Raw genomic sequence first — 24,696 nt, forward strand, 5'->3', positions numbered from 1 at the left:
AGTATTCTTGCCTGAAGAACTCCGGAATCTGGCGGATTACAGTCCATGGGGTTGCAGAGTCAGACACGACTGAGCAACTAAGCACACATACATTTCAAAATGATCACTATGATAAATCTAGTTACCATCTTTCACCATACAAGATATTATATAATTACTGACTGTGTCCCCCACGCTGTACATTCCATACTCATGATTCATTTATTTTGTAACCGGAAGTTTGTACCTCTTAATCTCCCTCATCTGTTTTTCTCATCTCCCCACCCTACTCCTCTGGCATCCACCTGTTAGTTCTTTGTATCTATGACTCTGTTTACATTCTGTTGTGGTGGTGGTGTTTGTTTTTTAAGATTTCACAAATAATTGAAATAATTGTCTTTGTCTGACTTATATCTCATTTAGTATAATATCCTCTGGGTCCATCTATATTGTCCCAAATGGCAAGATTTCATTCTTTTTTTATGACTGAAAAATAGTTCACTGTGTATAATCAGTCACTCTAAAAATTATATACATATATATATATACACACCAGCTTCCCTACTGGCTTAGATGGTAAAGAGTCCACCTGCAATGCAGGAGACGTGGGTTTGATCCTTGGGTTAGGAAGATCCCCTGGAGAAGGGAATGGTAACTCACTACAGTGTTCTTGCCTGGAGAATCCCCTGCACAGAGGAGCCTGGCGGTTTACATTCCATGGATACGACTGAGCGACTAACACATATATGTACACCACATCTTATCCATTCGTCTATCACTGAGCACTTAGGTTGCTTCTATACCTTGGCTATTGTAAGTATAAAAATGATCTTAAGTTTAAAGCATCAAAACAAAACAGGACTTCCCTGGTGGTCCAGTAGGTAAGACTCTCTGCTTCCACTGCAGGGAGCACAGTTTCCATTCCTGGTCGGGAAAGAGTACTGCATCCGCGTGGTGTGGCCAAAAACAACAACAACAACAAAAAAACAACTAGTCATGCATCTTGGTTTATAAAAGCCAGTCCTGGGACTTCCCTGGGGGTCCAGTGACTGGGACTCCACCCTTCCAATGCAGGGGACCTGGATTGGCTTCCTGGTTAGGAAACTAAATCCCACAGGCCACAACTAAAGATCCCACACACCACAGCTAAGATCAGAGATCCTGCATGCCGCAACTAAGACCAGGCACAGCCACATTTTTTTTTTAAAAGAAAATCCAGTGGTAATAAAAAGCTCATATGAAATGCCAGCAGTTCTTTGTCCTAGCTTTGCCCACCTCCAGCTCGCTGTGTTGCCTACATTTATCTCTTTTAAGCTGTTTCTTTTGGCATTTATCTCAGTATTTAAATGGCAACCCACTCCAGTATTCTTGCCTGGAGAATCCCATGGACGGAGGAGCCTGGTGGGCTACAGTCCATGGGGTCGCAAAGAGTTGGACATGACTGAGCGACTTCACTTTCACTTTTAAGATAATGTGCTTATATTGTTATTTCGTGATTTAAAAACTAAAAGCAGTAATTATTGATAAAAGATTTAGCTTTCTTACTCCTGCACCTTGAAGTCCTTTCCTCCCCTTTTAAAATGAAGTTATGTCACAATACAGCCCATAGGGTTAAATAATCAGTATGGACATTATTGAGTATGCAAATATCGTTCACTGCTGTGCTTAGCAGTTTACTTTGATTACCTTTTGTGTAAATCTTGCTTGTTTTTCCTGTGATTAATAATGGCCATATTTTCCCATTTGCTTTGTTACATGCATACTTACCCAAATGCTCCAACAGATCTGTCAGTAATTATTCCAAATGCTTAGACAAGTCAGATAACCTCTTAGTTTTATTTCTCCCTGGAGACTTTCCTTTGATAGTGCTCCATATTCTTGCTCCAACTGAACTGGCCACATTCTGGTCAGTTCCCCAGCTGTCTTTTGAAAACCTCTTGGTTGTTCTTCTGAGATTGATTCTTGGTTTCCTAGATGCTCTGCTTTCCACTTCCTTGCTTTACAGCTTTATTTTGCTGAAACATATTCTCCAGTGACTTTCTGAGAAAGGTAAAACAGGATGTACATTTATTTACCCTTTATTTATCTGGGAATATTTTTATTTCAGCCTCATACTTGATTGAAAGTTTGGTTGCACATGAATTCTAGGTTGAAAGGTTTCACTCAAAAATTGTGAAGGCAAAAAAAAAAAAAAAAAAAAAATGAAGGCATTGGAAATTCCCTGACTGTTCAGTGGTTAAAACTTCGCACTTCCACTTGGAGGGGGCGGGATGTAGTACATCCCACATGCTGTGTGGTGCAGTCAAAATTTAATTAATTTTTCAAAAATATAAAAAATTATGAAAACATTGATGTGTTATCTTCTAGCCTGCAGTGATGCCAAGAAGTATGACATCCCTACCCCGCCCTCCACCATCTCAGAAAATCTTTATGGTTTTCTCTCTATTTCCAGTGTGCAGCTGTTAAAATTCAATTCACTGGTTCAAATATTGAGATTCATGTCTTTGTTTGCAAAATTTTCTTGAGTTATTTCTTTGATAATATCTCTTTTTCTCTGCTCCACTACTTCCTGTCCCTGCCCATTTTCTCTGTTCTCTATTTCTGGAATTCCTGTTAGTCAGATGTTGTAGCTGAGTTGAAACTTAATTTTCTTATCTCTTTTTTTCCATCTCTTTGTCAATGAAGCTGCTAAGCCTTAACCACTGGGTGCCGGGGTCCAGCCCCAGCTGATCCAGGGTATTCGAAGGGGAGACGGCTTCAGCGAGGATCAGGATACAATAGCTTCAATTAGACATTAATTAGAGATGTAAAGAGTAATAGAATGAGGATAGCTCAGTAGGAAAATTCAGTGGAGAAAAGAGGCTGAGTAGCTTGGTTTACGCGGGAGACCAATAAAACTTCAAGACAAGAAGTTTGCATCACTTACGTAGGCCTCAGGCGTCCTTCTGTTCTCCCGAAGGAGAGGAGACACTGAGGCCTCCCCGGTAGGATCTTAGAAGCCCAGGCATAATTAGTAAGCATGGTGTGCTCCTCGATCCAGATGGAGACTCAGCCAGAGTGAGAGAGAGAGAGACATGGGGAGACCAGTCTTTCGAGGAACTGATCCCAATTCTTTATTTTCCAGAGTCTGTTTTTATACACTGAGATGTTATACAAAAGTCACGCGGGGACAGCAGTCCTGACTTTTATTAAAGTCAGGTGCTTCATACAAATGTATACAGAGGTCCTGGGGGTGTTACATCATCTTCTGGCCAGGCGGGCCTGCTGACAATTTATGACCCTCTCCTTGTGACAGTGATCAGTCAACCAGAACACTTTTTTCTCCAAGGGTGATTATTCTTAAAACAGACGCCACCCAAATAAAGTTACATTCCTACAGGGTGAGGGTGTAGTGGGTTTTAGTTAAGGAAAGAATTTACTTAGCCTAAGGTCTAATGTGATTTATATAAAAGGTTAATACTTATTTCTTCTATATATTCATTAATGTGTGTAAGGGCAGGGGATGTGGAGTCTTAGCAACAAACATTGTGTCAACGAATGAAAAACCCTTCACCAATACAATTTCTAATCAGCCCACTATACTTATACTAATGGTTTTCTAACTTTTCTAAGGAACCTGTTTTTAGAAGGTTTAAAGCATCTCGTGCCTTTCACGGTTGGGAGGCTGTGAGCAATCACATGTGGCCGGACAAGCCTGTCAGGCAGGCTAGAGAACCTTCAGAGGAGTTTGTAGGTTGAAACACTCCTATCACGCCCAGGAATTATTATTAACTGGAGCTCTAAGTTAACTCCTTCTTCGAAAGAGGTGGTGGGGGACAGCCCCCCGTAAAGTCAGAGGTGTAGGGGAGAGCACAAAGTAGTAAAGTAGGCAGGCTCTGGTTATGGGGGTAGATGCTCGAGGATTTCCAGGGGGACTCCTGAGGCTCGATTCCGCCTTTGCGTATGTCGAGCCTCCTTCCTCATGACCTTTGCCATGGGCGGAGTGCCTCACGCCGGCCCCCAACAACTGGGCAGCCAGGGAATTCTCTCCATCTCTTTGTCTTTTCAGGAGACTCTCTTAACTATCTTTAACTCTTCTTTTGATTTATTTTTAAATTTGGCAATCATATTTTTAATTTTTAGGTGCTAGTTTTCTTTTTGTCCATTTTTCAAAGTACTCTTCTGGCTTTATAGTTGTGATATCTGCTTTATTTAATTGCCCTTCTCTTGGGAATCCCCTGATGGTCCAGTGGTGAGGACTCTGAACTTCCACTGCAGGGGGCCTGGGTTCTACCCCTGGGGATCCCACAAGCCAAGCCAGATAGCATGTCCCCCACCCCCGCCCCCCCAAAAAAAATTCCCTTCTCTCTAAATAACTCCTTTTAACAGTTCTTTGAAGGCAAGTCTACTGGCAACAGAGTCCCTCAATTTTTGTTTGTCTGAGAAAGTATTTCTCCTTCACTTTTGAAGGACCATTTTACAGAATATAGAATTCTAGGTTTCTCTTAACATTTAAAATATTTCACTCAACTCTCTTTATGTTTGCATTGTTTCAGAGAAGTCAGATGTGTAGTACACTATTGAACAACATGGCTTTGAACTGTGAAGGTGTATATATAGTGGATTTTTTTCAGTAGTAAATACTACTACACTGCATGATCTGCAGTTGGTAGATGAGAACTGTGGGTATAGAGAGCCAACTATAAATTATATAGAAATTTTCAAGTATGTTGAGGGTCAGAACCTTTAACTCCCATATTGTTCTAGGGTCAACTGTAAATCTTTTTTTTTTTTTTTTTTTGCCATACCTGTTGGCTTGCAGGATCTTGGTTTCCCATCCAAGAATTGAAGCCAGGGCCGGGCAGTGAAAGTGCAGTCCTAACCACTGGACTGCAGGGAAGTCCTGGGAATTCTCTGTAATTCTTTTTTTTTTTTTTTTGTGGGGGGGGGATAGAGGAGGAAGGCAGGTTTTTAATTTTTTGTTATTTTTAAATATGTATTTATTTTTGGTTGCACTGGATCTTCGTTGCTGCACGTGGGCTTTCTCTAGCTGTGATGAACAGGGGCTGCTCCTCGTTGTGGTGCACAGGCTTCTCATTGTGGTGGCTTCTGTGGTTTCAGAGCACAGGCTTTAGACACGTGGTCTTCAGTACTTGGGGCACATATGCTCTATAGTTGTGGCTTGAGGTCTCTGGAGCTCGGGCTCAGTAGTTTTGGTGCCGGGGCTTAGTTGTTCCACAGCATGTGGAATCTTCCCAGACCAGAGATTGAATCCGTGTCCCCTGCATTGGCAGGCAGATTCCTATCCACTGTACCACTGGGGAAGTCCTGTAATTCTTAACCTTTGCTTTTCTGTAAGTACAGTGTTTTCTCCCTCTGGCTTCTTTCAGAATTTTTTTCTTTGATTTTTTTTTTTTTTGTATTTTTGAAAATGATATGACTTGGTGTCAAACTTTTTGTCATTTATCCTGCTTGGTGTTCTCTGAACTTCCTGAATGAGTCATTAGTTAATTCAGTTCAGTTCAGTCAGTCGTGTCTGACTCTTTGTGACCCCATGGACTGAAGTAACACCAGGCTTCCCTGTCCATCACCAACTCCTGGAGCTTGCTCAAACTCATGTCCACCGAGTGGTGATGCCACCCAACCATCTCATCTTCTGTCATCCACTTCTCCTTAGAGGATTGATTAGGTGCCTAAAATTAATTTGGGGGAATTTCTGTCATTATTACTTCAAATATTTTTCTGTTCCTTTCTCTCTTCTTGTTCTGATATTCCTGTTCTGCGTATATTATTACTTTTGGTTTTCTACAGTTCTTGGATTTTATTTTCTTTTTTAAGTTTTTTTTTTTTTTCAGTTTTGGAGGTTTCTATTGAGATATCCCAAAGCTCAGAGATTCTTTCCTGAATTGTATCTAATCTATACTGTGTGTTTGTTTCTGTTGCTAAGTTGTGTCCAAGTCTTGCAACCCCATGGACTGTACCCCACCAGGCTCCTGCATCCACAGGATTTCCCAGGCAAGAATACTGGAGTGGGTTGCCATTTCCTTCTCCAGGGGATCTTCCCAACCCAGGGATCAAACCCAAGTCTTCTGCATTGCAGTGAATTCTTTACCACTCAGCCACTGGGAACCCCCCTATATAGTATAGGCCTATCAAAAGCATTCTGCATTTCTCTTAAAGTGTTTTTTTTCTTCTGTAATCTCTAGCATTTCTTTTTGGTTCTTTCTTAGAATTTCCATCTCTCTGCTTACATTGCCCATCTCTCTCTTTCTGCAGGTTGTCTGCTTTATCTGTGAGGGCCCTTAGTATTTTAATCGTAGTTGTTTAAAATTCCTGCTCTGATAATTCTAACACCCCTGCCACATCTGAGTCTAGCTCTGATGCTCTGTCTCTCCAAACTGTATTTTTTGCCTTTTAGTATATGCTGTATTTTAAAAAGAATTTGTGGTTGTACTGGGTCTTCACTGTTGTGTGAGGGCTTTCTTTAGTTGGGGCAAGCAGAGGCTACTCCCTAGTTGTCATGGCTTCTCTCGTGCAGCGTGGGCTCCAGAGTACACAGGCTTCAGTGGTTGCAGCATATGGGCTCAGTAGTTGTAGCACTCGGGCTTAGTTGCTTCATGGTATGTGGGAATCCTCCTGGATCAGGGATCAAACCTATGTCCCTTGCATTAGCAGGCAGAGTCTTAATCACTAGACCACCAGCAAAGCCCTCTTATAATTTTTTTTTGATAGACATAATGTACTAGGTAAAAGGAATTGCTGTAAGTAGGCCTTTAGTAATGAGGTTGCATGGTATAAGGGGAGGGGAAGTGTCTGTAGTCCTTATGGTTGGATCACATACTCTTAGCCTGTGTGCTTCTGGACTGCGAACGCCTTATGTTTCTCAGCTCTCTGTCCAGTCCCCCTTAGGTGGGACACAGTGGCTAGAGTGGGATGAAATTGTGTGTTTCCCTTCCCTTAGGTCTGTTGCTGCTGCTACTGCTGCTAAGTCGCTTCAGTCGTGTCCGACTCTGTGCGACCCCATAGACAGCAGCCCACCAGGCTCCCCCATAGGCTCTGATAAAATCCCAGTAGGTTAGGCTCTGGTTAAATTTTAAGTGTCTCCCCAGGGCATATCTTTGTTAACAAGAACAGAATGCTCTAGCAATTTCAGAATGGTTCTTTTTACTCTTCTCTGCTAGAAGCATGATGGATTTCTTTCTGATGTTTACTATGAGAACTTGGTAGAACTTCAGGTAAAAAGTCTCAAAGTATGCCTCCTTCTCCCAAAAGGACTGGGCTCCTTGGTGTTTTTCTGCCTCTGATTTGTCTGCATTGAACCTCCAGAAATTCATCAATTACAGTTTAGGTCCCCTTCCTCTGGCACTGACTCCCACAGAGGTTTCTGCTTGTGGGTTTCTGCTCTGTATTTGTGTCTCTCTTCAATTTGAGGGGCAGGGGTGTGCCTTATAGTCTGATGTATCTTACACATTTTAGAAGAATTGACTTTTTGGTTTGTTCAGCTTTTTACTTGTTAGGATGGACTGACCACTTCCAAACTTCTTAAATGCTGGACTCTAGGAAACACATCAATTAAATCTTTTCTTTTTTTCAATTTCATTTTTAATGGAAGAATATCCAAATAGATGAATCATGTGCCTATTGCTCTCCCCTCTCACCCCACCTCTCAGGAAACATAAAGTATTTGGAGGACAGGGTGTCTGCCTTCTTCCTTCTTCCTGGCTACATTATCTCTGGCCTTCCTCCATATCAACTGAAAAATTTTTCATCATATCACAGCAGTGAATTACCAAATCTGGATTTGTAATATTGAATCTACATCTAGCACATGTACCTACATAATTAGATTATTTGACTGGTCTGAGTCCCCCACTAGGTTGGAGGCCATGATCTAGAAGTGGCCCTGCCCCAGTAGAGGGACATCATTCAGAAATGCTAGGCTGCAGATCACTAGGAACCTGAGGGACTCAACGGACTGGAGCATCCTCTGAAGCCATAGGCGCCTCTCTTTTACAGGCTGAAATTATACAAAGGTGCCCTCTACTGACGAAAGGGTGGAACCGTAGCTACACGCCATGCGCCCCCTGCCCTGCTCTTTCTTTCCAGTATGAGGAAATGACCAACATGATCCCTGCTCTCTACCAGGCACTTCACATATATTATACCATGTGTCCTTGGATTTTTAATATTTTCATCTACAAGATGGGCACCATAACTCCTACTTCATAGTTGAGGAAAGTGGGGTTCCTAGAAGTGAACTGATTTCCTGAGTTCCCAGCGTAAAGAGGTATTGCTCAGATCTAAGCCAGCTCTGTCTGAAGCCAAAGCCTTTGCTTTGTCTACCAGTCTCCTGATACTCAAAGTGCGGTCCAAGGACCAGCATGGGCAAAACTGGGAGCATTTACAATGCAGACTGAAGCCCCACACCAGATCTACTGAATCAGAATTTGTATCCTAAGGAGATAAAAACATTTTTAAGTACATTAAAGTTTGAGAAATATCCTGACTCCCAGGAAGTGTTAGGGGCAACTTGGCATGTGGCCTCCTGAGGAGAAACTGAGTTTTCACATTTCTTCTGTAAATGTGGATTTCTGGTCATAAAGCACTTGTCATTTTTTCATGTACTTTCTTGGCACTGGCTCTCCTTTATCCTGGGAGGTAAATAAGGTCAGTGATGATCAGTCCCACATTAGAGATATGGAAACAGAAGCTCAGAGATGGAAAGTGACTTGCCCAGAGCCACTGGCCAGCTGACATCCCACCACTTGATGTGGTTTGGCTGGAGGGTAAGCCAGCGGTTCCAGGATCTGATGTTGGTGCCAGCATGAGGGTTGGAAGTTCCTAAGCTTGCGTTCTGGGGTCAGAAGTCACCAGGCCAAGAACCCTTTGCTCACTTATTCATTCATGGACGGCAAGAGGGCTGTCAGGCTCCAGTATTACTTCCTGTGTGTCCTTGGGTAAACCATGTAACATCTCTTAGCTTTTACTTCTGCATAGAAGTATGATGTGAATGATTCAAATGTGAATGATTCAAGTGCTAGCACAAAGTAGGAAATCAGCAAGTGTTAGCTGATGTTCATTCATTCACGCAACTATTGAACACTTGCTAAGTGTGTTCCAGGCACTGGCTCAGATAACTGACGGGTAAGGGAGATGTGCCTGCCCAGTCTAATGGGGAAGGAAGACAGACACTGATTAAGTACTTACAAGTCTTGGCTACAATGGATGAATGGATGAATTTGGCTATTTATTTGCCTATAGCCTAGATGTAAGCTTTTCTTCCCTCTGTTTACTCAGAGAAAGTGAAACCACCCTCAAGCTCTTGGCCCACTAAGCAAGTGTGGAGCGTGGCCCAAAGCTGTCCCACCTGTGTCGTCTTTTTATTTGGCTGCATAGCATGTGAAATCTTAGTTCCCTGACCAGGGACTGAACCCATGCCTCCTGCAGTGGAAGCTTGGAGTCTTAGACACTGGACCACAGGGGAGTCCCCCACCTGTCTAGTCTTGCATCATGTTTCCTCCTTGCAGAGAGTCCTCATCTCCACCTGGAGGGAAGGATCTTTGCAAAATAGCTGAGCATGGATAGAGAGTGTGAGAGGTAGAGTGTGTGGAAGGTGAGCTGGTTAGACTTTTAAGGGGCATCCATTGATGACTGAAGCCATCCCAGAATTCTCTGCTCTCCTCTGTGACTCCCCCACACCCTGGCCATGCTCCACCAACAATGCCCACTTTCCAATTCCTCAAACCACCATGTTCCTCCCATCTTTGCAAATGCATTTCCCATGGCCTGCAAAGGTCTCCCCACCTCTTCACTTAGTTCATTCCTACACATCCTTCAGAGGCCAGCTCATATGTCACTTCCCTTAGGAAACCTTCCTTGACTCTCCAGAGAAGCACCAGACCCCCAAATGTAACATTCTGTATTTTCCCTTCTTGGCATGTATCACAACTTGTGTGTTTATATTTGTGATGACTTGCTAAGCAAAGGGAGAGCAGAGCTGGTGTGTTTTGCCAAGTATCTTCTCCCCAGCACTTGAGCACGGTGTCTGGCTCCTCAACTGGGACAACGGGGCCTGCTCTCAACACCAGCCTCTGAAAGGACAAAGTGGGGATGCTCAGGAGTTTGAAGCTCACCCCAAAACTTGAGGTTGGTGGGGGGACATACAACACAGAGGCCCATGTGTGCCTGCACAGGAGGGGGTGAGCCAAGGCAGAGTCCCAAGTCAGCGGGGAAAGGCTGATGGGATGTGGAAGAAGGCAGAGGTGTCTAGAACCACTTGAGGTTTCTTGCTCGGTAAAGGGAGTGCAGTGGGCCCATTCTCAACTCAAGGGTCATAGATAGTGAAGCCAAAAGGGGCTTGCCACATCCCAGCCCCTACCGCCCACCCAAGTCCGTCTTCCTTCTGCCAGTGGCCTGGACTGTCCCCGGTGTCAGACACAGATCACGCAGCTCAGCAGCACAAGTCCCTTTTTATTAACCATCCTTTCCGGTCTGAATGTGCACAAGTAAAAAAGAAACAGTAAAATGCCCAGGCAGGGAGGGCAGGGGAAGGCGCTCCTGAGGTTATTAGGCCAGATTCCAGCTCATTTCCCCCTTGCGGACCCCCACCCGTGACTGAAATGCAACATGAGGCGGCAGTACAGCCCTGCTGATGTCCATCCTCCCAACCTTGTCCATATGCGTGCTGGCAGGGCCTGGTGCTGTGTAGCAGGCTGAGAGAAGACGGCCACGTGGGCCTGGCCCTGGGGGAGCCCAGAGGGGATGTGAAGAGGGGCAAGTCACCCAGGCTGGGGCTGAGCAGAAGTCTATGTGGCTCCAGCCAGCCTCTGCTTCTGGTATCTCCCTGCCCTGAGCACATGGGTCCCTCTCACCCCTACTTCTCCATTCAGAGGTTCTGGGCAGGAAGAGCCAGGGAAAATGCTGAGTGTTCCAGGCAGAGAAAGCCTGATTCGGTGCCTGGGGTTGGCCTGAGTAGCCAAAGTGTTCAAAATATGAAGGCGGAGAGTATCTCTCTTCACCTTGCGTGGGGCACAACCTAGCTATGTCCTAATGTGATTGACAGGCCTCCGAGGCCAGGCTTGGTGGACACGTGGAGCTGAGGAAGTGGACAAGGGAGGGTTTGGTCCACCCCACTACCATACTTAGGAGAGCAGGAGAGACTGAGCTCCATAGGAAAATGGGGTGGGGGAGAAGAGGTGATGGGGGAAAGGAGCAGACAAGATCCAGACTGGAAGGGAAACTTCTAGGCCAGCATGACTACACTCAAATGTTGTCCAGACAATGACATGTCAGCTGCCTTTTTTGTCTTGTCTCCGGGTACCAGGCTGGGGTTGACATGGAGGGCAGGGAGAAGAGAAGCAGCCATTGAAAGTGAAGATACCAGACATAGTCACCTTGATCCTCACGAGCCCAGCCCACGTGGCATTTCCAGCCTGCTCCATCACCCATTCTTGGGCCTTTGTCCCATTTTTTTTTCCTGGTCACACCTCGCAGTACGTGGGATCTTAGTTCCCTGACAGGGATTGCACCTGTGCCCCCTACACTGCAAGCAGAGTCTTAACTACTGGACCACCAGGGACGTCCCCACTCTTGTTGCTTTGAAAAGAGGGGCCCACCTGGAATCTAAGAGAGAAAGCAGACTCCCCACCGTGGGGTGAGTTCAGGGAGTACTCACAGCACCGTGGCACGGGGTGGCTCCTGGCCCCTGGCTCAGAGCTGGGCTGGCACCGTTTGTAAACATTAGACTTGGTGATGTCTGGGATGGAGGAGCAGAGGGATGTCTGGACCACAGGTCTGGGTAAAGAGGCAGGGCGAGACCCCAAAAGCCTTGGGAAATGTCAATCAGCCATGGGCAAGGGGGCTCTCGGGCTCTCCACGGGCCCAGGAAGCAGTGGACAGGCATCCATCTACCTGCCTTGGTGCACTCATTTGCTTTCAGGCTACCTCTGGGACTTGCGGGAGGAAGCCGCTGGTGGCTGGGCTGCCGACACACGGGAGCAGGTGCTGAGTCCCGGGGTGATGAGCGGAGCCTCTACTCAGGACAGGCTTCTCTGTGGAGGAGGGGACCTCTCGGTGCACACTCTTTCTCCAGAGGCAAGTCAGGCTGAGTTCTTTCTTTGGAGACCTACCAACAGTCTTTACCCATGGCGTCCAGGCATGGAGAAGTCGAGAAGTGGAGGAGGGGAGGAGGTTCTCCTGTGGCATGAGACTTCCTCCTACCATCCACGGCACTGCCAGGATGGGGGAGCAGGAAGGGAGCTGAGTTGGAACTGTCCACGGGAGTGGGGTCTGATTTCACCCCAGAACTGTTTCTGGAAAAGGATGTGCGGATGTCATCCCACCAGTGGAGGGGAATGATGCTGGGCCCAGGGTGGTCCTGAAGCTCTATGAGATGGGTTCCTGGGTCTAACAACAAAGGCCAAGAATTCTCTGGGAGGCAGTGTTTACGCCAAAAGATCCACAAAAATGGCGTTGGCTGTGGTCTGGCCAAAGATGAAGGCTCCCAGTGTGACCAAGAGGACTCCGTAACTGACCATCGCCCACCAGCTGTAGAGCAGAGGGTGAGAGAGGGGGCCTGGTCAGTCAACCACTCATGACGTTGCAGACTCTCAAATATATGTAAATGTATGTACTAAGTCACTTCAGTCGTGTCTGAAGTCATGACTCTTTGTGACCCTATGGACTGTAGCCAACCATGCTCCTTTGTCCCTGGGATTCTCCAGGCAAGAATATTGGAGTGGGTTGCCATGTATCAGTTAATTACTGTAATTACTTATACCACTTCTCCTGTGGGTAGAGCACTTCCTACTTCTCAACAGCTTTCACACAAAGGTTTCTGGGGCTGGGTGTATGACTCCTAGACCATGGGTAAGGAGACCAAGACCTAATGCGATTAGCTGACTGGTCACAGGAGACCAAGGGCAGGACCAGAATTAGAATGTATGTCTCCTGATGGGAAAGACGGTCAGGAAAAAGCAAGTCACATGAAGTGATCCATTTTATTAAAAAATAAGTCAAAAGCATCTGCAAACTTATGTGTATCAAAAACAGCTGCAGGGTTATAACTGGATTTTTTTTTTTTTTTTTTTTTAGGCCTTACCAAATGGCATATGGGATCTTAGTTCCCCGATTCCCCATTCCCCCTGTATTGGAAGAACAGAGTCTTAACCAGTGGACTGCCAGGGAAGTCCCCACAATAATTTTCTGTTTGTTTGTTTTTAAAGCATGCAACCTGGTCATAACCTCTCTACCATTCAGGAACATGTACATATTAAAAACAATGCAGTGTTTTGCAAAATGTGGCCTGTACATACAATTAATATTATTTGGCCTTAAAAACAAAGGACATTCTGACTCAAGTTATAACACACAGACCTTGAGGACATTATGCTAAGTGAAAGAAGCCAGGTACAAAAAAAACAAATACAATTCCAGTTATAGGAAGTACCTAGAAGAGTCAGATTCACACAGAAAATAGAATTCTGGTTGCCAGGGGCTGGGGCGAAGGGGAACAAGGAGTGACTGTTTAATGGGCACAGAGTTTCAGTTTAGGATGATGCAAAAGTTCTGGAGATGGCTGGTGGTTACACAAAAATATGAACGGAATTAATAACTACCGAACACTTTAAAAAGGTAAAATTTTTTTAAATATAGTGTTTTGTTTTCAATAGACTAAGAAATATTGAAAAGGCCTCTATGTACTGTGCTGGCAGGGATATGGGGAACAGGGCACTTTCATTCACTGCTGCTGGGACTCGGACTGGTACTGCCTCTTGAGAGGGTAATTTGAACCCACGTGCCAAAGTGAAAAGGGGCATGCCTTGTGATAAAGCAACTTCCTTCTAAGAATCGATGACACTAAGATCCTTGAACAGGTGTGCCAAGGTGTATGTGCAGAAGTGTGTTCACATTCAGGACGCATTCAAACAACAGACTCTACAGCCACTGAAAAAGGAAGCAGTCGATCTTGTGTGGACAGAGAGTGATCTCCAAGATACATGGTTAAGTGAAAAAAAGCAGGGGTAGGAAAGTGTGTCTGGCTTGAAATAATTTTGGGGAAAAAAGCTAACCAGACACAAAAACCCATGTGTCTGTGTATACACACGCATCACTTTGTGTACACAGACATCCGTGCACACACAGCAACAGTGTACAAGGGCACAGGCCATGCTCATGACATGAGCTCTCTCAGGAGAAGGGAGAGGGCGGTGGGGAAGGATGGACTTCTACGTTTTTCTCTAAAGTCCTTCAGAAGTGTTTGAACTGTTACAACTAACACGTTACTCATTTTAAAAGAAGTATTTTAAGGAACTTCCCCGGTGGTCCAGTGGCTAAGACTCCATGCTCCCAAAGCAGGGGGCCTGGGTTCGATCCCTGGTCAGCGAACTAGATCTCACATGCTGCAACTAAGACCCAGCACAGCCAAATAAATAAATAAATATATATTTTTTAAACAGTATTTTAGAAACTCCTATTTTCAAAGTACACAGGTCTCCTGATTCCGACCAGTTTAAAGGGTACCTCCCCGTCCAGCACCTCCCCGAGAGGCCCACAGGCTGGGCCCTGCTTTACCTGGCTGGCTTGACTTCCTCCATCTCAGAGAGTTTGGCTTGAATGAGGCACAGCCCTGGAAGAGAAGAGATGGCCCTGAGAGCTTGGCTGGGTTCCCCCCGTAACCAGCCAGCCTCCACCTTTGCCAGGAGACAGGGGAGGTGGACAGAGAAAGGCCTGTGTTTCCTCCTCCACATTTTCCATCTCTGCCTCCACTCTGCACCCAGCTGGAAGCCTGGTAACTGGGCTCCCAGGAGAGGTCCTTGGGTGGCACATAAGACCTCGAGCTAAAGGGGCAGCACTGGGAGGCGACTTTGTGGTGCTCTCGCTGCAGGGCTTTCCCAATGCACTTCTGAGCAGGTGTGGCCCCCTTGCTCCAGGCCAAGTGGCAAGGGCCTTCCAGCTGGCCTCTTGGGTAGAAATAAGCTGGGTATAGGCAGAACTCCTGACTGGGCAGACAGGACAGTTTCCCAGGGATCTGGTGGCAGACTGTCTGAAACTCAAGTCTCCCAACCTCTGTGTCAGGGTGCCACTGCCAGACCCTAATTACCCTGTCGTGGGCTGACCCAGCCAGATCCCTGACAGTCATGGAGGAACAGGTTCTTGAAATAAGAGTTAAGACTATATAGACTGTGGATCTGGACAGACTTCAGTTTGAAAAGATTCTATTCTTCTTTAGTTGAGTTTGTTAACCTCTAGGGAAGTTTGTTACTCTCTCTGAACCTCACACCTCCTCATGGGTAAAATGGAGATGACAATTACACCTTCTCTGCAGGAGGTGATGCTCAAACAGGGGTTCCCACAGAGCCTGAAGGTGACTGATAAATGCTGGTGATTATTCTCCCCCGCAGGTGAGCAAGACAGGAGCTGAGGCCAGGAGGGTCTGGGAGTGAGTGCTGTGGGGACACCGGGGGTCCACACCTGGGAAGACAAAGATGAAGCAGGCGGCCAGGCCTCCAATGACTGAGATGACCTTGCCGATGTCAGGGATGAAGAGCGCCAGCAGCAAGGTGAGCAGGAACCAGACCAGCGTCTGCAGCACTCGCCGCCGCCGCTCCCGGCCCACGTCCTCCTCCACCGGCATGCCCTGGTAGCGCAGCCACAGGCCTTCGATCACCGCCCTGCCCACACAGAGAGGGGCTCAGAGGCGTACCTGCTGACAGTGCCCCCCCCACTCCAGCCATGGAGCCAGACTCCCAACTGGATGGACTGTAGGTAAGACAATCCCTGGGCCTCAGTCTCCTCTTCTGCGAAATGGGTCTAGTGGCATTCTTCTCAGGGTTGCCATGGGGACCGGATGGGATGGTGAATGTGAAAGACTGAGCGCCTTGCCTGGTCCAGAGTTTGCACACCCCATGGGAACTGATTCCACTAGACTCCTGGAAAGGGAGGGTCTGGGGTATCCAGAAGACAGGGTGTTCAGGAAGGGACCTGGATTAGAGGTTCTCAGAGCACTCACAGATTGTCCTGGTGACTCTGCCCCCCAAGACCCGGCTGGGGGTGCTTGCAGGGCCATCCTAGGCATTGACTGTTTCCTATGGGCTTCAGTGTCTCTCTCTATAAAATGGATGTTTCACAAGGCCCAAGGCCGTGTTCAAAGGGCATCCAGGGGCCCTGGTGAGAAGCACCACCTTCGAGGGGTGGGGCGGGGGGCTCACCGACCGCAGAAGTGCAGGATGGGGTAGGAGGTGAGCACACTCAGGATGATGAAGGCACGGGCCACAGCCACAGCCATGTCTTCTGACGGGTAGGACAGGAGCACGTCAGGGTCCACGGCGTCTCCAAAGGTCAGGAAGCCGCAGATACCTGAGGGCGGGGACGAGAGGGCTGGGTCAGAGCGACCCTGGGAGGGTAAGGGAGAGGGACCATCCCTTGCTCAGTCCAGCAGCAGATGGGGAGGTGACAGACCAGCCCTGGAGGCTAAAACTGAGGCTTAGAAGGGTGTCGGGGCTGGGCTCAGAAGCCCTGTTCCCTGACTTCTCACATTCCCCACACCCACACTGTTAACCTCTTCAATCTTGAACTCCCCCAGCAGTTCCTGTCTCAGAGCTTCTGCATTAACTTCTGTCTGCCCATCTCCTCATCATTTAGGTCTCAGCTCAGAGGTCCCTCCTCATCCACAGTGACCCCCGACCCCTGGCACTCTCTCGACATCACCTTGTTCTCTTTTCTTCACAGTGTTCCTCTGAGGTTGTTTTTTTTCCCCCACTTGTTTATCATCTGTCTCCCTCAACTAGTAAAAACATGAACTCCAGGAGAACAGGGGCTCTGCCTATTTGCCTCCCTTGTTCTTGGCTCCCTATTCCTGGCTGTATCTGCAGAGGCTAGTACAGAGCTGGTCCTGAGACCCATCTGTGGGAGCAATCACTGGGCCATTCTTCTTGGTCTCCCAGTCCTGCTCCCTCATCCGCACCATTCTCCACACAATACGCAGAGCCAACCCTTCTCCGAGCCACACCCCTGCTGAAAACGCTTCCTCTCTGGCTCCCACCAGTCCTCAAGGGTCTGGCTGTGCTCCCCGTTTGGTGCTGCTGCCCGCCACCCACCCCCACAGCTTGTTCCACAGACCTTCTTCTGTCCTGGCCTCAGGGACTCCGCATTTTCTCGTTCCTCTGTCTAGAATGCTTTCCCCCTGGGCTCTTCAGATTCTAGCTCCTTATCATGGTTTGGGCTTCCCCAGATGCCACCTCCTCTGAGGGGAGCCGTCTGTGATCCGCCCCCTAAAGCCAGCCCCACTCACATCTTCCCTGGTTCGCTGTTACTGTGGCACGCATCTGGATTTCCTTACTGATTGCCGGTTTACTGCTATAAGACTGTCTCTCCGAATAGACTGTCAGTTTCATGCAAAGCAGGACCAGACCTCTCTCTGTCTATGGCATCCCCTCCATGCTGAGAACGTTCCTGGGACTGACTGACTAGGCACCCACTGACAGCTGCTGAATGAATACATGCATGCATCTCTCATTTGGGCGGAAGGAGCCCCAAGGAACCCCAAGTTCAAGCCAACGCCAACAGAAGTATTTGACGTGCTGGGAATGCAGGGTTAAGCCCAGGAAATCCTGGGCCAGAGGACTTGGGGATGAAAATGGAGAGTGGGAGCCCTCTAAGCCTGGCCCTCAGAGGGGAGCACTCACCTGTGCCCATGTAGACAGCGAGGGCGATGACCATGGCGGCTGTCACCACGCCGCCCCAGGTCTTCACCTCGGGCTGCCGCATGCTGTTGAAGACGGGTACGCTGCTCACGTGACACTGTCAGGGTGAAGGGCAGGGTCAGGGTGTGCAAGTGACCTCATCCCAAGGACAAAGGGCAAAGTCCTGGGACTCCCACTGAGCTCTCCCTTCCAGGACCACCCTCACCACCACCCTGCCCATCCCACCGATAATGTGGATTCCATCCCAGGATGGGCAGTGAGCTAAGGGAACAAAAGGGACCTTGAAACTGCCACCTGAAATCCGAAGCAGATGGTGGGCATGGCATTGAACACGGCTATCCAGGAAGCTGGCCTGCGGACAGACACACAAGATGCTGCTGCCCGTGAAGCCCTCGGAGTCCCCAACTGCCCCACGCCTTTACTCTTCAGTCAGCCCCCCACAGCCCCCACCAGCCAGCGACACACATTCCCCCCACACAAGGGTGGAGTGGAGAGGACACACTTCACAGGTCAGTAAACTGAGGCTCTGGAAGGCCCTCCTGGGACTCAAATCCAGTTCTGGTTCTTGCACTTGGGCTTCTGCTTCTCTGGTTTGTTCCTTTCAAGAAAAAGGAAACCAAACTTCCTCTCAGTGGTAAAAAATACACCTTGCCTGCCAATGCAGGAGACATGGGTTTGATCCCTGGTCCAGGAAGAGCCCATATTTCGAGGAGCAACTAAGCCTTGGAGCCACAACTGTTGAGCCCACATGCTGCCACTACTGAAGCCTGAGGCTGTGCTCCGCAACAAGACAACAGAGAAGCCACTGTAAGAGAAGCCTGTGTGCCGCAACTAGCGAGCAGTGCCCACCTGCCACAACTAGAGGAAAGCTCTAGAGGCAACGAAGACCCAGCACAACCAAAAATAAATTAATTAATTTAAAAAAGTTTTAAAGCTTTAAAAAAAAAAGAAACCTTTTTTAAAAAAAAAAAATGAGAAAATTGATTCATTTTCACAAAGAAGATACAGGTAAGCACATGTTGAAAAAACGTGCAGTTCCACCTTGGCAGGATCTATAACCCAAGGCCTAGTCTCACACTGGCTCATTTGTTGTACGTCAATGGCAAAGTGGTCCTCATCTCTGGTTCTTACTCTTCTCTCCAGTAAAAGGAGATCAGGACCTCTTGTCTCCTTCCTACAATGACCAATGAGTCAAACCCCTAATGAGCCTTGGGATTTTTTTTTTTTAATGTATTTATTTGGCTGTGCCAGGTCTTAGTCATTAGACGTGGTATTTAGTTCTCTGACCAGGGGCCCCCTGCATTGGGGGCACGGAGTCTCAGCCACTGGACCACCAGGGAAGTCTCCTGTGTGGCTTTTTGATGCCTGATCTAATACCTCCTGGGGCCCAAGTGCAGCTTCTACCCTGTGTGCCTCCTGGGGGCCCTCACTCACCTGTTCAGGATGTCTGCTGGGGTCATCTCTTTATCAGGCCAGATGTATTTGATGATGATGATGGCAGTGACATACCAGGTACCCACGACGCTCAGGAAGCTGCCAGAAAGGATGAATTAAGCCTCCTCCTCCCTAGTCCCAGCTGCCTCTTCTTCGACTCTATCCCCAGGGACATCCATCCTTCACCTTAGTGACCAAAAGTATCTAAGGAACCAACTGGGAGATCATTCCAAACAAAGACTTAAGAAATGCATGAGAAATAAATTTCAAAGAAACAAGCCACAGTTAGGAAGCCAAGAGGGGACCAGACTGACATGTGTGGCCACTGGGAAATAAGGTGGTTCAGCTCCATAGCTCAGAGACTGCAGCAGGGGGCGCTGGGCTTCAAAGCACATCTGCTACTTCCATCAGAGCAGCCCAGGTATGGCCAGAGCTGCAAGTAGGGCCTTTGAGAAGCAGGAAAGGCTGGAGGGAGAAGGCTCCAAGGCACTAATACCAGAAAGTCAACATTAAAGAGAACCTTGGAGACACTGAGCATGACCCCTTCAATTAAGGATCACAGCAAACAGGTTAGAATCCCTGTTTTTCAGACTCTGAGCCAAGAAGCTAGTCCCTTCCCTTCACACTGAGCTGCATGGAAAATGCTGTGAAGCTAACAATCCCAAATGATCAAAAAATCTCATGCTTTGTGAGAAAGACAAGGCCCAGGCCAGGAGAGGCCTTCACATTCAGGATTACTATCCGTCCCTTCTTGGACAAGGACGTTTGGAACTGATGCTCCCACTGATGCAAAGAGCCACTGTCTCCCTAGCTGCTGACACAGAAGGAACGTCTTCTGCTAGAACCTCTGCAAGCCCTGTTCTGTCTCTGCCTTGCCCCCTCTTTCTGCCCCGGAGGCAAGGTGGCATGGAGGAGAGGGGTTCCCCTGCTGCCCTTGGGTCTCTGACTGCCTGTGACCAGAACTGCTGTCCAGCGCAGGCTGGGGTGGGGCCTCCAAACCTGGCATATTTCTGGAAGCCGATCTCCCTGGGGATGGAGAGGGGCAGGATGAAGAGGAAGGCAGTGAGGCTGATGGTGAACTTGCGGTCTGTGTACCAGGGGCTGCCGCCGGGCCCCTCAGGCTCCTTTGCCATCACAGCTATAACTGCAGAGGGAGGAAGGAGGGAAGGTGATGCCAGGCCCCCGCAGGGTATGGTCCTCCACCTCTGCTGGGATCTCCAACTGTCTCATGGGCCCAGCAGCCAGCAGGGAGGATTCCCAGATGAATGCCGGGCCCGGGCCTTGGGTGGGTATTCCAGGCTCTTCCCCGCCCACTGCAGGATCCCCAGGGCCAGGCGGGAGGGATGAGGTAGATACTGAGGGGGGACCTCACTCTTGTCCTGCTGGTCCCCGATGATGATGAGGAAGGCGATGCAGGTCCCGAAAGTGTAGGTGGCAATGGCGACCTCACACAGCACGCCTGTCAGCTTGCCACACACAGCCCACACCACCTCCTGGTAGGTCCTCTCATTGCTGGCCTGGGAGCAGTAGGCCAGGATGACGAGGCCACTGATGATGAAAACCAGCATGGCCTGCAGGCAGGGTGGAGCAAGAGTGTATGGGAAAGGCCTGGCAGCAAAGAGCAGCCTGGTTTTGCTCAGCGTTTACTGGCCTGGTGCCCAAAGTCCATTTGGCAAATGAGCCTTATCCTGCAGGGTAATTTTAATAGATTACTGGAATCGGCATTTTCCTTAAAGACAAAAAGTTTTGAGGAAAATTTCAAACATCGCTCAAATCTCAAATTCAAAAATCATCAATTCAGGGACTTCCTTGGTGGGGCAGTGGTTAGGGCTCCATGCTGCCAATGCAGGGAGGGCAGGTTCAATCCCTGGTGGGCAACTAATATCCCACATGCTGTGTGGTGTGGCCAAAAGATTAAAAACAAAAAAATCATCAATTCAAGACCAGTCTTGTTTCATGTCTTCCCTCTCCCACTCTGGATTATGTTGAAGAAAATACAAATTTCATCAGCAAATATTTCAACATGCAGTTCTAAAAGGTGTGGGCCCGCTTTTTAAACGTAACCACATAACTATTAAATACGCAACTGATGTCTGAAATTCCCTAATTGCTAAGAACGCTTCTCATCTGGCCTCAAAGGAAAGAATGCTACAGTAGTTTAATAATGTCAGCCATGTGTGGCAGAGGGGAGAGTGATTAGCATGTGTCACTGACCACTCCCGATCCAGAGCCCCCCTTTTGAGGCCAGGAGCCCAGACCCACCACTCTGCTTTTCTGCCTGCCAGGCCCCCTCACTCACCATCTGCAATGTGATGCCGGCTGCCACGCCCCCGGCAGTGCTGAAGGCTGCCGGGAAGTTGAGTAGCCCCGCGCCCAGGCAGGCATTGACAACGATGAAGATGGCTCCAAGTGTGGAAGTGGTGCCTCCGCCCACACCCCCAGGAGGGGCCTCCCCCTCACTCTTGGGGGCTATGTCCACAGAGGGACTCTGCAGCAGACGGGCACGCTCCCCAGAGTCTGTGCTTAAACCCCATTCGCCAAGGTCTCTGTTGATGCTGACCTGGGCCATGGCCCCTGGAGTCCTGTTCCCGCAGGGTCTGTGGGTTCTGTCTCACGGCCTCATCCACTGGGGAACTGAGGGAACACACCTTCAGCTGGAAGGGTGGCCCCAGCCTGTGTGGGGCTGTTATCCTAGGAGGCCTGTGGATTCCGGCTCTCCTAAACCTAGATGGGAAAGGCAGGTATACTGTTATCCCAAGATAACAATTTTCCCAAGATCAGATGGCTGAGATCCAAACCCAGGTGTGCTAGTGTGTGGATCACTGCACTGGGTGCCACAGCGTAATGGCAGAGACAGAAAGGTGTCAGATGCAACTCCTGCCTGCTTCAGGCTCACGGACTGATCAGGTAAGTAAGACACAAACCCAGAAGAGAGGGGTACCGACATGTCAGCACTAGAGGCCATGCGTGCATCAAGCAGGAGTGTCATGCACATATCTTATCTCATTCATTCCTTAGATTACAGTGGTCATAAGGTTCAGAGAGATCAAATCACTCATTCAGGATCACACAGTAGCAAGCTGCAGAGGAAGACTGAGATCCAAATCTGTCTGGCTTCCCAACTGGTTTCTATACCGCAGGGTCTGAAGAACAATCCTCACCTAGAACTGTGGGTACTTCAGTTTCTCATACCCAGCATACCTCCCTCCTGCCCAGAGTCTCAATGCTGTGGAGCTTTCGAAGCCCTTCAAAATTTCAGTGAGGATTTAAATTCTCTTCTCCCACATGACTGACCTCACCACTGCCCATCACAGACGCATTCCATCTCATGCCCCCAACACACTGGGGGGTCTAAAATGTCTACTGAGGCCTCTTGGGTGGTCTGATTCTTGCCATGGCTCCTTCTGTGATGGGCTGAACAAAGTTGGGAGCTGTAAACTTATCACACAGAAAAGGGGGCGTTTGGGTACTCTCAGACATGTCACCAAGCATGTAAGCAAGGGACACAGCTCCAGGGAAAATATCTCCCTGCTGGCTTCAAATCCAGAAAGATTAGTCAGATGCCACAGGGCTTTCTCTTATGCAACTTGCCACCCAGCCAGCAACTCAGCAAAAAATCAAAGCAGTGAATGAGTACTGGAGGCACTTTTGGTCTCAGGCTTCCAGTGTAGCTCCAGAGAGAACCATGTAAAGCAGGTGCTCCCCACGCTGTGAGACCTCGCCCTCCATCCTGCTCACCTCTCAGACACAAGAGGTCTCTGCACTGCTCCGGAATCTCTTAGCCTCCCCTCCCCTCAAATTACTCTGCTCCATGGTCCCCAGCTTACCTGCTCTTTCCACCCTTCTGGCTTTGGTGGACAGAGAGCTATGGGCTATTCCTTATGGCGCCTTCTTCCCCAAACTCTGAGATCTGATTCTCCTCACTTCCCTGTCTGCCTTCAATTTTTCCTTTCTCAAACTTCACCAGTGCTGGTCAACAGAGTGAAGGGAAGTGAGACTCTATGACTTAACTCACAGAGTGAAGCAACAGCTCAGTTAGGGAAACAGACCCACGGAGGGAGAGAGGCTTATGTCCCAGAGGCTCGTTGGCAGAGTCAGAACTAGCAGCTTAATGCCCACGCCCTCAGGCCAGAGCTGTAACCACTGCAGTAGGCCCCTGAGAGCCCAACGAGAGTAAGTACCCAGGCCAGCCTGGGGCCGAATCCCAGAAATACGAGGGGTGGGCTGCATTGGAAAATGGGCCACGGCCCACCCGGGACAGAGAGTGGGCTGCTGTGTGGTAAACTGTGGAGGGGGTTCCGGGGCTCGACAGGTGGAGACCAGGTAGGGACAGGCCGGGATAAGGTGCGGCAAGGGCCGGCTGACCCCGAGCGGGCGTGGTACAGAGGATGACAGGTTGCAGAGCCCTGCAGCGAGTGAGTAGGGTTCTGCCGCGGTGGGGCCCTTGGGGACCCAGATTCCACCCTCCACCAACCTGTACCTCCTTCCACCTACCTGCGGTCTTTCTAGCCCCGGCCGGTAGTGTAGACACGTGAGCAGCGATCACATGACCGCCGGGGCCGGGGCGGACCGTGGGGCACGCTGGGAGTTGTAGTCTTCTGGGGGCGTCAGTGTTAGACTGTTGTTCAGTCACCAAGTCGTGTCCGACTCTTTCCGACCCCGGTGTAGTTCAGCACGCCAGGCCTCCCTGTCCCTCACTAACTTCAGGAGTTTGCCCAAGTGCATGTTCATTGCATCGGTGAGGCCGTCCAGCCATCTCATCTTCTGACGCCCTCTTTTCCTTCTGCCCTCGATCTTTCCCAGCATCAGGGACTTTTCCAATGAGTCTACCAGCTCTCTAATCCTCATCCCAAAAGCTTTGCCCTCGGTATTTCCCAGCACCAGGGACTTTTCCAATGAGTCTGCCAGCTCTCTAATCCGCATCCTGAAAGCACTGCCCCAAACTACTCCCGGCACCCTGTCCGCCCGTATTTATCCCGTTACCTTTGGTCCCGGGTCCCTTGGCCAAAGCACACACTTCTGCTTCCTTTTAGGAAGAGCTTTGGGAGGTTTGGTATCTTTGCCAGTCCCGGTGCCCCGTGGGCCCTGGCTGTTGGGCTTCATTGTCCTTCTTTGTTTCCCTTCTTGCCGTCACACCCACGGACAGGGACTCAGGATAGCGAGGGGTCATCTGTACCTCCTTGAGCTGTGGGTGGCCTGAGGGTTGTTCATATTAATAGTTATAACCCCAGAGCCTGGATTCTACAACTGAGAATCTGAGGCATTGGTGTCACTCAAATAAATAAATATTTGTTGAACCAAGCAATCGGTGTCCAGAGCCCTGGCTTCTGTTTCTGGCTGTGTGCCACTTGAAAGTTGCCACATAACCTTTGGCTTTCCAACGGTCTCATCTATATTACCTCCTCTCCACGCACCAAAGGTCCTTGCTGGTGAGATTCTGTGTCCTGTTTACCTGGTTTCCCTCAATGGTGACATTTTGCACAATTACAGCACCATATCACAACCAGGATACTGACATTGACTTGATCCACTGATCATGTTCCATTTCCTCAGTCACATTTATAGTTATTTTTGGTGTATATTTAGTTCGATACAACTTAAT

At 48.7% G+C, this 24,696-nt stretch overlaps 1 protein-coding gene across 2 annotated transcripts; it reads right to left on the minus strand.

Annotated features, from left to right (window-relative positions):
• Positions 1 to 10,408: 10,408 nt before the first annotated feature.
• On the minus strand, positions 10,409 to 24,019 carry SLC38A7 (solute carrier family 38 member 7). Of its 2 annotated transcripts, none has more exons than XM_061387401.1 (11): positions 23,589 to 24,019; positions 21,394 to 21,818; positions 20,467 to 20,665; positions 20,094 to 20,238; positions 19,095 to 19,193; positions 17,955 to 18,012; positions 17,643 to 17,757; positions 16,167 to 16,314; positions 15,430 to 15,629; positions 14,530 to 14,584; positions 10,409 to 12,504 (listed from the first exon to the last, which is right to left on the minus strand). In XM_061387401.1, exons 2-11 carry the CDS (start codon positions 21,661 to 21,663, stop codon positions 12,402 to 12,404), a joined length of 1,392 nt encoding a protein of 463 aa, XP_061243385.1. In that variant the 5' UTR covers positions 21,664 to 21,818; positions 23,589 to 24,019; the 3' UTR covers positions 10,409 to 12,401. The 2 variants fall into 2 exon arrangements, with proteins under 2 accessions (XP_061243385.1, XP_061243386.1); XM_061387402.1 differs by lacking the exon at positions 23,589 to 24,019 and adding an exon at positions 22,922 to 23,581.
• Between the last annotated feature and the right edge of the window lie 677 nt (positions 24,020 to 24,696).

Source organism: Bos javanicus, chromosome 18, assembly GCF_032452875.1.
Source record: "Bos javanicus breed banteng chromosome 18, ARS-OSU_banteng_1.0, whole genome shotgun sequence".
Taxonomy (NCBI): domain Eukaryota; kingdom Metazoa; phylum Chordata; class Mammalia; order Artiodactyla; family Bovidae; genus Bos; species Bos javanicus.